This window comes from Macrotis lagotis, chromosome 2 (assembly GCF_037893015.1).
Source record: "Macrotis lagotis isolate mMagLag1 chromosome 2, bilby.v1.9.chrom.fasta, whole genome shotgun sequence".
Taxonomy (NCBI): domain Eukaryota; kingdom Metazoa; phylum Chordata; class Mammalia; order Peramelemorphia; family Peramelidae; genus Macrotis; species Macrotis lagotis.
In genome coordinates, this window is record NC_133659.1 from 197,925,618 (window position 1) to 197,939,031 (window position 13,414).

The window sequence follows — 13,414 nt, forward strand, 5'->3', positions numbered from 1 at the left end:
AAAATGGATCTAATACCAATTGCACTGCCTACATCACTATGTTTGTTCTTATAAAAGAAACTATAGCTTTATTGAATTTATTTTTATCACTCCTTTTCATACAAGTATAATATTGCCGATTTTAGTTGTTTCATGTATATCTTATGCTATAAATAAATTACACAATCTGTGAGGGTGCATTTTTTTTTTAGTTTTTTGCAAGGCAAATGTGGGGTTAAGTGGCTTGCCCAAGACCACACAGCTAGGTAATTATTAAGTGTTTGAGACCGGATTTGAACCCAGGTACTTCTGACTCCAGGGCCAGTCCTTTATCCACTGTGAATTTTTTTTTTCTTATGTGTCACCTATTATTGTGAGCATACTTTGAATAAAAATACTATCTCATATGTATACAATGCTTTAAGGTTTATGAAGCACTTTTCTTACAAAAGTGCTATGCAGAGGGCAGTGGAGGTGTTATTATTCTCATTTTTAGAAATGAAGAGACTTAAAGTGGCCCAAAATCCCAGGGTGAATAAACAATGAAGTCAGAATGCAAACCCAGGTCACCTGGTTCTAAATCCTGTTGTATTTCATGATCACAGTAACTACTGAAATGGAACTTTTGAAATGGTGGTTTCCATCATACATACATTATAAAACTGGACATGAATTAAGAGAAATATTTTTGGCTGTATGACAAAAATCCTATTTAAGAATGAAATAAATCATCTGATAGAATATTTAATAGAATGATGATTTTTTCCAATAAAATAAATTAAAATACAGAAACATAAACAAAAATAGCAAAAACCTGGTGTTAAGACTGATCATCTTATGAGTCTTTTCCATATTGCTGGACTACTGTTACTAACTGTGGCAGGATTCACTAGTTGAAAGATTTCCTTAAGATTCTTGTTTAAAACCATAACTGTATAAATATGTCAGCTATTGGTCATATGCTTTTCTAATTACCAATTCATTTAACTATGAATTTTAAATTATAACTGCACACGTATGTGTGTATATAAACACATACATATATATTTGTATTTGTAATATACTTTGTATAAATGTAGACAAGTGTCTATGTTTTATATGTATATATGTGTATTTATATATGTATATCTCAAAGAGAAATGTGTGTGTTCCTACATACATGCTTAAAAAGTCTTCTTTCTTTTATATTTTGTGATTTCAACATGTCCTTGGCATTTCCAAATAACATGGGATCATTTCCTGAAGTTACCATTCTCAGAATCACTGTTTTACAAAAGGAATATATGTGTTTATTCATTTAAATTATTAGATTAGTCCTCATACTTAGTGACATTTTTAAGATAAAATCAAAAGCCATTCAAACAAAACTACCTTTCAAAACATTAAAATTCTTACCAATAAGATTTAGAGGAGAATTATCTGCTTTCTCAAATGCAACTTGACTATTTCCAACAACCAGACCGACTTCAATCTGCAGGAAGATGGACAAATAATTTTAATCTAACATTGTGCAACTTATTGCTGGACTGCTTTGCCTAAGACAAAGTATCAGATAAAAGTAAGATTTTGTAGACTACACAAAATAAGTGATTAAAAAAATAGTGACCTAGTTATATATATATATATATATCTCATAACCAGCATCCATCCTTTATCTTTGGTGTCATATCTTTTGAAGTAATATAAATCAGAGTGCTGTCCTTAATTTTTCATATGTTACCGATGTTCTATGAAGCCTGAAACAAATACTTAGGTTTAGTAGAATATTTAGCAATATCAAAAAATAATACGTCTGAAAATTAAGAAGCACTGGCTACAAAAGTCAACTATTTTGCCTTGACATTGAAAAGAATAACCATGAAAGATAGAACTTAAGAAAGTTAATTTTTAACATTTACATTAAAACCATTTTACTAGTTGAAATATTAAATCTGATCCATACCTTCTGTCTTTTCCCTGTAGCAGGTTCCCCCTTCAGGATGCTAGGATCCATGGCCTCAATATCCTTCACTAACAAACCAAAAAGCTTCTCATTGAAGCTAAACACAAGCTTTGTAGAAAAGAGGAGAGGAAGAAAAATTAATAATTTAGCAGTAGTTTTCTCTACAGCAGGCTCCACTCCACACAATGCAGATTTTGCCCTGAGGCAATTCAACAAATGGCCATTAGCATTATCACTTTTCTGTTCTACTTACAAACAGCAGAAAAAAACATTTCATACAAAAGAGTGGTGGTTGAACAAAACTCAAGAAAACACAAACACATTTATACCTTTCATCCCACACTCCCCAAACACTCCAAGAAGAAGATAATTCTTATTTTCTATTTTTTATAGGAAAGTTCTCTGTCCCACAGATTTAAATGAAACAGCAATTATAATTATTTGTGTTCATGATTAAGATTAAAGTATCAACTCCCAAGCAAAGAGCTAAATGTGTGGCCACAGAAACAGTGATGCCCAAATCACTGATCTGGCAGTAATTCTAATAGTAAAATTTTTTAAAAGGCTAAAAGGAAAAAACACTCCTTTGGAGAAAAACCCAAAGAAGTAAAAGGCAAGAGAACATTCTGAAGCAGCAACTTCAATTGAACAAGACATATGCTCCCAATTGGTAAAATAAAATATCTCAATTATTTGGGTCATTACAGGAAAAGATCTAAGTGATAGAAAAGGTACCTCTTTACATTCAGAACAATGGAGTTGGTAGATGGAAAAGATTTTTGATATTTTTCTTTTGTTTTTGCAAGGCAACAGTGTTAAGTGACTTGACTAAGGTCGCACAGGTAATTATTAAGCATCTGAATTCAGATTTGAACTCAGATCCTCCTGACTCCAGGGCAGGTGCTCTATCCACTGTGCCATCTAGCTGGCCCAATATTTGATTCTGTTGATACAGTAAGAAAATGGTAAAAGTGGACCAGAAGAAGGAATGAAACTGCATCTTTTCTTTGCTTTAATCAGTCTGGCTTTTGTTTTCTAAACTATTCTGTATTTGAATTGCAAAACAACTTGTAAAATAAACCTAATTAAAAGAGATAATCAAGGTAACTATATGTTGCTAAAAGGTAACATAGAAAATAAAGTAATATCAAAAATTACTTCAGCAATAAAGACCTCATACTCAAATACATATTGAGTATATAATGGAGTCAAATTTATACAAATAAGAGTCATTCCCCAATTGATAAATGGCAGTTTTCAGAAGAAGAAATCAAAACTAAAGATAAGCCTTTTGAAAAAAAATTGCTCTAAATTACTAGTGATTAGAGAAAGGAAGATTAAAACAACTGTAAGGTATGAACCCACAACTGGGTTATGACAAATGACAAATGTTGGAGAGGCTGAGCGAAAAACAAGTGTACTAATCAACTATTGGTGAAGTAGTACACCGATACAATCATTCTGGTGAACAATTTGAAACTATGCCCAAAGGTCTTAAAAAACTTTGTATACACAGCAACACCACAAACTAGATCTGTATCTCAAAGAGACAGAGAGAAAAAGAAAAAAGAATCTATTTGTCTAAAAATAGATATAGCATCTCTTTTTTTGTGTGGCAAAAAATTAGAAATTAAGGGGATTATTCATCAAATAGGGAATGGCTGAACAAATTGAGACATATGACTGCAAGGGAGAACTATTCTGCTGTGGGAAATGATGAATGGGGATAGTTTTAGAAAAACATAGCAGGACCTATATGAACTGATACAACATAAAATGAGAAGAAAAAGGATCATTGTGCCCATTAATAGCAACATTGTAATGATGATCAATTGTGAAACTTGGCTACTCTGATCAATACAAGATCCAAGATAATTCCAAGGAAATCAAGAAAAAATGCTTCCACCTCCAAAGACAGAATTAATTAACTGAGTGTAAAATAAAACATAATTTTCTCACTTTACTTTTCTTGCTCTTTTGAAATATGGTCAATATGGAAATTTTTTTTGCAGGATTTCACATTATAACCTGACATCATATTGCTTGTTTTTTCTATATATGGAAGAAGGGGTGGAAGAGAGAAAGAATTTGGAATTCAAAATTTTAAAAAACTTACTAAAATATATAAAAATTAAAAAACTTTTTTAAAAAACATAAATGCTTTTTATTGAGTGAGATTTGTTGTCTCTACTTTATTAAGAAGGAATCCTTCGAATCCACCACTTGGTGGCCATCAAAATGTGTTCTTTAATAGCACTTAGCTAGCAATGTTAAAAATAAAGGCAACAAGACTCATCAGATAACTCTAACACACATGGCTAGTCAGAAATTTTACTCCCTAGAATTCAGCACTTTGTTCTTCCTTTCTAAAGTCAATTTCTAAATAACAGTGATAATAATACATAATGAAAATAATTGTTATTTGTATGGGACCTTAAGATTTGTAAAGTACTTAAGATACTTTAAGTCAAGGTCACAAGGAAAAGGGCAATTGTGACTATGCAGTTGACTGGGTCTAAGAAAACAAAAATAGTATACTATATATATATATATATATATATATATATATATATATGTGCATACATATATAGAAACATGTACATAACAAAAATATACAAACACATTCACATCTATATGTATAGTCAGACTTGTCTACATACAAAAATAAAAATGTTTGTATATACTTTTAAGTATTTATTCATTTAGCCAATACTACATAAAACACATTTATATTTTGTAAATATCAAATTTTACCAGTATGCCAATATTTTCCTCCTATGAGATCCACAGATAAGAAATTTTAATTTGCTAATTATGACAACTGAAGTTCACAAAGGGGAGACTCTTGCAAATGACATTGTAAAGGAAGTCAATTAGGTTAATGAGATTACATGTCCTAGGCATGGTACCAAAGAGGAAGCATTTCAAGATAAGGAAGTTAATATATGAATAGGATAAATTGTCTCTTCATTTGAGGAAAGACTTTCCAGGATACAGTAAGGGGAAAAAACACCTAACATCCATATAAACCTATCTTTTAATCTTTCTTCCATTCTTTTTTCAGTTCTGCTGTCCATTAGTCCCAAGGAATTCAAGGAAATAAAATGAATTACCTAATGTAATTAGATTATAGTCAAGAATTAGTATATCAGTAAGTGATAAGGATGAAGAGAAATAAACAAATACCTGTTGTCCCACTGAGAAAGCTTGATTGTTAAACTGTTGGATAAATTCTGCTGCCATCTTGTCAGTATCATAAGGATTGGAATCAATGCTTTTTTTCTGTAGGAAATCAATCTCGATGGTCATTGTACCAATACACTGCTTTGTCTTGTCAAATGAATATAAGGAAACTAGAGAGTGGGGAGGAAAGGCATTTTATTACAGTAACTCCAAAGTCAGTACACTTCAAGTAACTAAAAATATGTACATTATATGCACATCTCAATTATCTACCCAAAATTATCAATGCTAATAATGAGGAATGTAAATAACATAAAGCTCCACTAGGGGATTCCTTTCCTAGATATTAGAGATCACAAATCTAATGCATAGATTTCCCTCCATTATTAAACCCACCTCTAGTAAAGGATATCTCAGCCCAAACAACAATGTCTCTGTCCTCATTCTTGTAGTGTCAAATAATACTGTTACAGGGCAGGCTTCCCCAACCCTCCCCCCAACCCCCAAGCAAGGAGAAATGACAAAATAAATCTTTCATACCAAGAAATTAGTGCACAGATGAAAAAAATACATTTAAGTCACTGTTCTAAAAGGACAGTCTTTCACTAAGGAGTCTGAACTAAATATAAAGCTCTGTCCAAAACTTAAAAGTATTTACTTGTTATATGCTTGGTACATCATCATAAGAGGTACTGTAAAGTTATTCACTCCCCCCCCCCCACCAAAAAGAAATATCATGTTCCTCACCCTTCAGGTTAGAGACAAAATAATATTAGTAAATATAAAGGTACATTTAAAAAAATCCCTCACCCAAATCATATCATAGAATTCTAAACTGATTTTGGTGTTAATTGGTACTTCCTTTTGAAATTATATATGATTTCAGAAATCCAAAAATTATCACAGAAAATATTTTTTAAACCACAATTGATCTGGAATTATAACTTCAATTTTGTTTTTATATCATTTGCAATAAAAAAATTACTAAATTACTACACTGACTTCCTAAAAGATACATAAACTACCCCAAATGAATTATATTAATTCTCACATTTCATTTATCACATAACTAGCCTCTGATGACTCCCAATGTTTTGTTCTGTTTTTAAAAACCTTTAGGACACACCTGTCCTCGGAGGTCCAATCCATTTGCTTTTGGGTATTTCCATTTAAATGTCCAATTAAACATCAATGTAGTTTTAAAATCTTTTCCTTTTCCTAATTGTCATTGATAACATCTCCATTCTTTCAGTCACTAAGACTGAATTATTTTGAATTGTTCTTGTTTCTTCTTTCTCCCTCATCACCTATATACATGTGGAGTTGACTACTGTTTGCCTGTCTCACCTTATCCTCTTTCCATCTATGAACCTTTTGTATGTTCACTACTGGATAAGGTTTCTCCTACAACTCTGCTTGTTGAAATCTTTCTTTCTCCTTGTTTCAGAGTCTAGTATAGATACAACATTCACCATGAGCTCTTCCTTTCCTACTTCCTCTCCAATGAATTTGGAGTAGGAAGTTTTTAACCTGGAATTTGATAACTATATTTCACCATAATTAGTTTTCTTTGTAATTCTAGGTATTTTATAAATTTAAAAACCTTATTCTGAAAAGAACTCCACTGTCTTGAGAAATTGCCAAAGGAGTCCTTGACACAAAAAAGGAAAAGAAATCTTACCTTACACAAGGCATGGAATAGATTCTCCCTAGTGTCTAACAGCACCTTCTCACCTAACAGGCACTTAATAAATGTTTGTTGTTTTTGTAAGACCTTTCATGTGATATACCACAGCTTAAAAATACCTTTGTTCATTCAGCAGACAATAAGTACCCTATTACTTATGTAAAAAACATTATGCTAGGCATTAGGTATATAAGATAAAACATGACAAAACCTCTGGAATGGGTGGGGGGGGAGTGAAAAGGAGAATCTGGTGTAAATAGGAAGTAAAAGTACAAGGTAGGGTATGATGGATGAAAGGAAGGGATTCAGACAAAGTGATCTAAAAAAATTTAAGGAATGAGAGAATATTTTCAGCTAGTGGTGGGGCATGGGGTCATCAGGAAAGGTTATATGCAGGAGGTAGCAACTAGGCTGATTTCTGAAAGAATTTAACATTTTGTACATCTAATGAGCTCCTGGTTGACGAATTCTATTTTTCAATTAAAAAATAAATTCTGTTGGTGTTTTAGTCTTTTTCAGATATTTACATCCTATAAACATAACAGCGCTTACATACAATAGTCATTTGGAATTGCACACTACAAAGGCAAATTGCAAAGACAATTCAGCAAGTAGAAAAGAGACATCAAATTAAACAGTTCCATTTTAACTAAGTTCCCAAAGTTAAACTAAGACTGATATCAAGCTTTGAAACACAATTAATAATTAAGAACAATGTTCTAGTCCTTTTGATGTAAAAATTAGTTGTACACCAACATTAAGCAATGGTCAAGAATAAAACAAAGTTTAAAAAAAGAGAATTAATGAGAATTAAATAGCAAATGACCATCAGAATGACACAAAATAAAGAACTCAAAAAAACGATTCTCAATATAAAATTAATTTGACAACACACATTTCTTTTTAATAAAATAATGGTTAATTTTAATAACACATTGATCTTGCTTAAAAATGGAAAAGCTCATATATTAAATTATTCTTCCTAAATGTGACATATCCATTTTATACGAGTTACTTTGAAGGATATTGTCCATCTTTCTAAGAGAAAATAATGAGAAAAGGATTAAAAATAGAGATGTGGTAAGTCACAAACTGGTCCCAGTCTAGCTCACATCTTGCTTCCTTCAATTCAGCCAAACTGACCCTCTCTCTGTTCCTCATACAACATTCAATCTCCCATCTCCATGCCATTGCATATGTTTGAAATGCACTCTCTCTACCTCCACTTCATTTTCTCTTCCTCTGAGATTGAGTTAAAGTGCCATTTGTAGGGGCAGCTAGGTGGCACAGTAGATAGAGCACTGGAGTCAAGAGGACCTGAGTTCAAATCTAAAAACTTTTGGTTTTATAAACTTAATAAAGTTTATTCAAGAGTAAATTGGAAGTCATTGCATTTGTCTGATCTTCATCACGGTGAACCGGAAAGAAAATTATTCTAATTTCTATTCAGAGAGGAGATTTGTTGTTCAAATATTATTATTCTTTCTACTTTATAAGGGAGAAGGTGGAAGTTCAAGAGAAGCGATTACATCAGATCACATCATTAGGATGTAGAAAGGAAGGACTTTGTACCCAGGTCAGACTTTGAATAAGATCAGACAAATGCAATGACTTCCAATTTACTCTTGAATAAACTTTATTAAGTTTATAAAACCAAAAGTTTTCAGAGTTAGAAGGATAACCAAAATAATCTGTACAGTACATTCACTTGACAGATAAGGAAAAGAATACATGTCGTTTTGGGTTTTTTTGCAAGGCAATGGGGTTAAGTGCTCCTATCTCTAAGCTCTTCTTTATAATGTTTCCATTCCCTAGACTGTCCTTCTGCTGTCCTTTCTAACAAACCATATTCTTCCTTGATCTCAAAATCCTGCTTAAAGTCCATTCCTTACTGCTCCATATGAAATGATGAAAATGAAGGATTTATAAAAACATGGGAATATTTATAGAGACAAATGAGCAGATCAGGAAAACATATAATGACAATAATATAAAGAAAAACAACTATGAAAGACTTAGAATGTTGATCAATTCCAAGACTAATCATGACTTCAGAAGCCCAATGATGAAGCACCTTGGCAGAGAGATGAAAGAGTAGGAGTACAAAATTCAACTTCTGTTTTCAGAAATGGCCAATGTGTTATCTGTTTTACTTGACTAAACTCACTCACTACAAAGGAAAATTTCTGTTTTGGAAGTAGGGAGGGTAGGTGGTGACAGTGAAGTTAAAAAAATACTGCACTAAAACATTAAAAGAACACATAAGAGAGGGAAGTTCAGAAGGAGAAAGAGAGAAGTTGGCAGTTTTGTTAATATAGTGTTAAATTTAATATACACTTTAAAAACTGCAAATAACCTAAGTTTACAGTTTCAGATCTTCTTATACTGTAATGTTCAAGTTTATTTCTATTTCAGGTCAAAATGAAAAAAGAAAAATTGCAAAATCTGCTTTTTCCCCCATACACATATACAAAGAAAGTCTTCTCCAATTAAATTCATCTCTCTCCAACAAGATCACATTCACCCCATACTACCTCAGTACTTATTATGCGTATAATTCCAAATAGTTACAATTCTTTGTACTTTATACTTTGAAAAAAAAAGCTTAAAAGTTGCATATTTTCCTTGAATATATTCTGTGAACTATGTAATTTGTAATTGCTATGATACCTACTCCTAGGAGGTAGGGACAGGTCTTTTAATAGTTTTAAACTTAACATTAGTGAATGTCTACTCTTATTAACTGAAATATACTCAAGTAAAGAAAAATACTGATTCATTCAGTTCAATCAATTTGAGAAATCATGAAGAAAACAATTTCAAAAGTTAAATAATATACCCACCTTCTATCTCTTGTCCAATAGAAAGTCCAGCCCATTTCCGCTACAAAGAGAAAAAAGAAGGTACTTTAGGAAACAAATAATTAATGGAAGGTAAAGAAACATGGCAAAACTTTCCTTGTTTCAGAGAACTGCATGCATTCAGTAGAAAAACAGTTTAGTATATGTTTTTGTGTAACGAGGCAAGATGACATATAAGTATAAAGCAAGTCAGACTTTGAATAAGACCTGGGTACAAAGTCCTTCCTTAACACATCCTAATGATGTGATCTGATGTAATCGCTTCTCTTGAACTTCCACCTTCTCCCTTATAAAGTAGAAAGAATAATAATATTTGAACAACATATCTCTCATAGTTATTAATTCTTCAAGATCCTTAACCACTATATAAATGTAAACTAGTATAGGACATAATCCAGGTGCTAATCTGTCCACAATTTAGTTTAGCCCACCTATTTGCAAAGAGTCAGATAACTATGTGTTTACTATAAGCTACTTCAGCAAAGAAACTATCATTTTTCAATATTTATTTTGCCCAATGCCTTACAAATAATAGGTATTTTTAAAATGTTAAGTGATGGGGTAAATTTATATTTTCTCCTGAGGTACCTCAAGTTTCATTTAGAAGCTGCATACTGTTATTCATAACATGATCCTTAACAAATAAAATGATTTGGTTTCTTAGCATTAAGGAGACTGGAAAGCAAATAACAAAGGGAATGAAGGGACACTTAAAGTTGTCTAGGAGCACAAAGTTGGAATGTGTCAGAGGAAGGCAAGAAACATGCTGTTCTAATTCAAGAAATATTTGGGGGCAGCTAGGTGGCATAGTGGTTAGAGCACCAGCCCTGAAGTCAGGAGTACCTGAGTTCAAATCTGGCCTCAGACACTTAATAATTACCTAGCTGTGTGGCCTTGGGCAAGCCACTTAACCCCATTGCCTTGAAAAAAAGGAAGTATTTGTGCTGCCTCTTGATCTCATTGATTCTGATGTCAACTCTCTAACCATTGTACCATACAGCTTCTCTTAAGCACTGAATAAATAACACAAACTTAATTATTCTGGTATTCTTGTTTTAGAAAAATAAATTATAACTACAAGGTGTTTTAATTTTTTTTTGCAAGGAAATGGGGTTAAGTGACCTGCTCAAGGTCATACAGCTAAGTAATTATTGTTTGAGCTCAAATTTTAACTCAGATCCTTCTGATTCCAGGGCTAGTGCTCTATTCACTGCACCACCTAGCTGGCCTGTATTTTAATTTTATTTTTTGAGAGCTCAAGAAATCATAGTGTAACAGAAAGCTCAATGGATGTAGGGTTAGGAGATCTGGTTCAAGTTTGGCCTCTCCGGCTTACTCCCTTATGACCAAGGTATAGTTCTTTCATCTGCAAGAGAGGAGTTCCAGACTGACTGATCTTTCAGGAACCATCCAGCTCTAAATTCTATGAAAACATTTTCACACGATTTATAACACAAAAACTTTTGATGTGCACTATTTAATCCTTTAAGGTCTTTCTTCACATTCTAGCCCGATGAACTGACCAAAAGGAAATCATGCTGAAGCAATTCAATTCTGGGATATAACTAATAATAACAGTAGTTGATATTTATGTAGAGCCTTAAGGTTTATAAAATGTTTTATCTCATTCGATCCTTTTACATTGTAAGGTGGGTATATCCCTTTTACAAATGAGAAAACTAAAGGTCTTAGAAATTGTAGCTTTCCCATGATCATACAATTAGTAAGTGCTAGAGGTAGGATACAAATCCCATCTCTAACACTTGGACCTGTATAATCTTTGGTTTGCTATTTCACCTCTGCAAATTTCCTCATCTGTAAAATGAGGGCTCTTCAGTCCTAGAGTTATGATCATGACTATGATTCTCTTGACACATTCAATCTCAATATTAATCATGTCTAAAGATCCAAAGTACAATGGAAGAAGTAATTATTGGAGGGTTGAAAAACCCAAGATATTTATATGCTTGAGTGTAATAGGTTTTTGTAATAAACTTCATTCTGTTCAAACTCAACTCACAATAGCTTTTCAGTCAGACCTCCTAGTCACCTTTCACCTTCCCACCCAGATTTTCTTCTACCAAATTATCCTTTCACTAGAGCTTTTCTAAGTTCCAGTAGCCAATTTAAGAAAATTAATCACAATATTGGTGTATCACACAATACACAAATTGTTACGCAGCATCAAAGTTACTGAAGAAATAAATAATTTACCACAAAGAAAGTGCCTTGAGGATGCTCTAGATCAGGTACCTAAAACCCAGAAGTTCACAGGTGACCTAGTCTCTCAATTTATATTCAGCAGCATTCTATTCAGATAAATAAGTGGCCATTTTTTTTTAACAATATTTAACCAAATTAACAAGTTTTGTGGGGAGATATAAGGGCCTAGAAATAGCAGTACATATAAATCATGCACAGAAAATTTTCTTTTTAGATGCAATTTGGGTTTGAGACTTTTGCTCTAAGTCCCATTCCTATCTCTGAAGCAATCTCTTCAAGTCAGATCAGGATTAATACTAGTCTTCAATAGGCCAGATTCACACACTTATATAAAGACCTTCTCCTAACCTGCAGCTCCCTTCACCCCCCAGTCCAATTCCACAGAAGGTTCAGAATAGATTCTATTCCCACATGTCTGTGAAACTCTAACATAAAGGGTATGGAATAGAAGAGTAGTTTGAGGTCTCTTCCTACAGAATTCATGTAATTCAAATAAGGTTTTTGAATAAAATAACATCTTCCAGATGCCCAATCCCAATGCTTTTCTCCAGCTTTGTCCATCATGTATCTCTTAGGTGCTGAAGCTGCTCTACTTTTTAGGATGTAAATTAAAAGCTGGTATTAAACAGCAACTTGAAGAAGCAACCAGTCATTCAATAAATATTAAAGCAGCTGCTATGTGTCAGAACTGTGCTCTGTGCTGGAATCAATAATTATTATTCATCTGATCATAAAAATAACATGACCACTGGTACTTATTACAAGAATAGCAATAAAAAGGTCAGAGTTTTAGAGTTCTTGTAACAGTACAATCAGAGTACCTCTGGTTACTAGGAGAGTTCAATCACAAATGTGATATAAGTTTTAGGCAGCAAATTCATGTAGTAGAATATTGAATTTTAAAAATATTATTACATTATATAATTTTATACTATTTATTACATTGTCTTACATAGTTTTAGGAGATAAAACAACTTTCCAAGAAGAAAGCTATTTTAGCTTCTGCTTTACTCTGAATATCAATAATGGAATAACTTGATAAATGGTTTTCTGCTTCAATGAACTAAGTAAATTAACATAATAAAAAAAAAGATAGAAAGAGAAAAGATCATGCAAATAAAAGCAAAGATACTTAGGATAGTCATGGCAAAAAATTCCTGGAAATAAAAAACATATGCCTATGTTCCTTGTAACATGATACCCACATAACTATATTTTATTTGAAGCAGAAGTGACAAGATGATAAGATGGCATCTATATAAAAGAAATGATCTTACCACCATTTTCAAGCATTCATGGAGAGAATATATGAGCAAGAGTTACCTGGGGTAAACTGAATGCAATACTGCCTGGAACAACTGATGAATGAGTCCTCAGTGTAAATGTGTATCTGTGATTGGGTGAGGTCCTCACAACCACATGTCTAAAGAAAAGAAATATTGATAGTATTCCATTTTAAAGGAAAAATGAGTCTAGGATCCCCTTCCCCAGGATGTTCATTTTAACAAATTGATTTTTTTGAATATACAAAGTACACAT

General features: G+C 32.6%; 1 protein-coding gene across 1 annotated transcript in view; it reads right to left on the minus strand.

The window, feature by feature from the left end:
* Window positions 1–13,414, minus strand: part of NSF (N-ethylmaleimide sensitive factor, vesicle fusing ATPase) — a 205,881-nt gene that overhangs the window by 156,256 nt on the left and 36,211 nt on the right. The window contains exons 3-7 of the mRNA XM_074224391.1: window positions 13,199–13,298; window positions 9,635–9,674; window positions 5,108–5,274; window positions 1,922–2,029; window positions 1,375–1,450 (exon numbers count right to left, since the gene is read on the minus strand). Of these exons, the coding sequence (XP_074080492.1) occupies window positions 1,375–1,450; window positions 1,922–2,029; window positions 5,108–5,274; window positions 9,635–9,674; window positions 13,199–13,298 (491 nt within the window). The remainder of the gene's footprint in view (window positions 1–1,374; window positions 1,451–1,921; window positions 2,030–5,107; window positions 5,275–9,634; window positions 9,675–13,198; window positions 13,299–13,414) is intronic.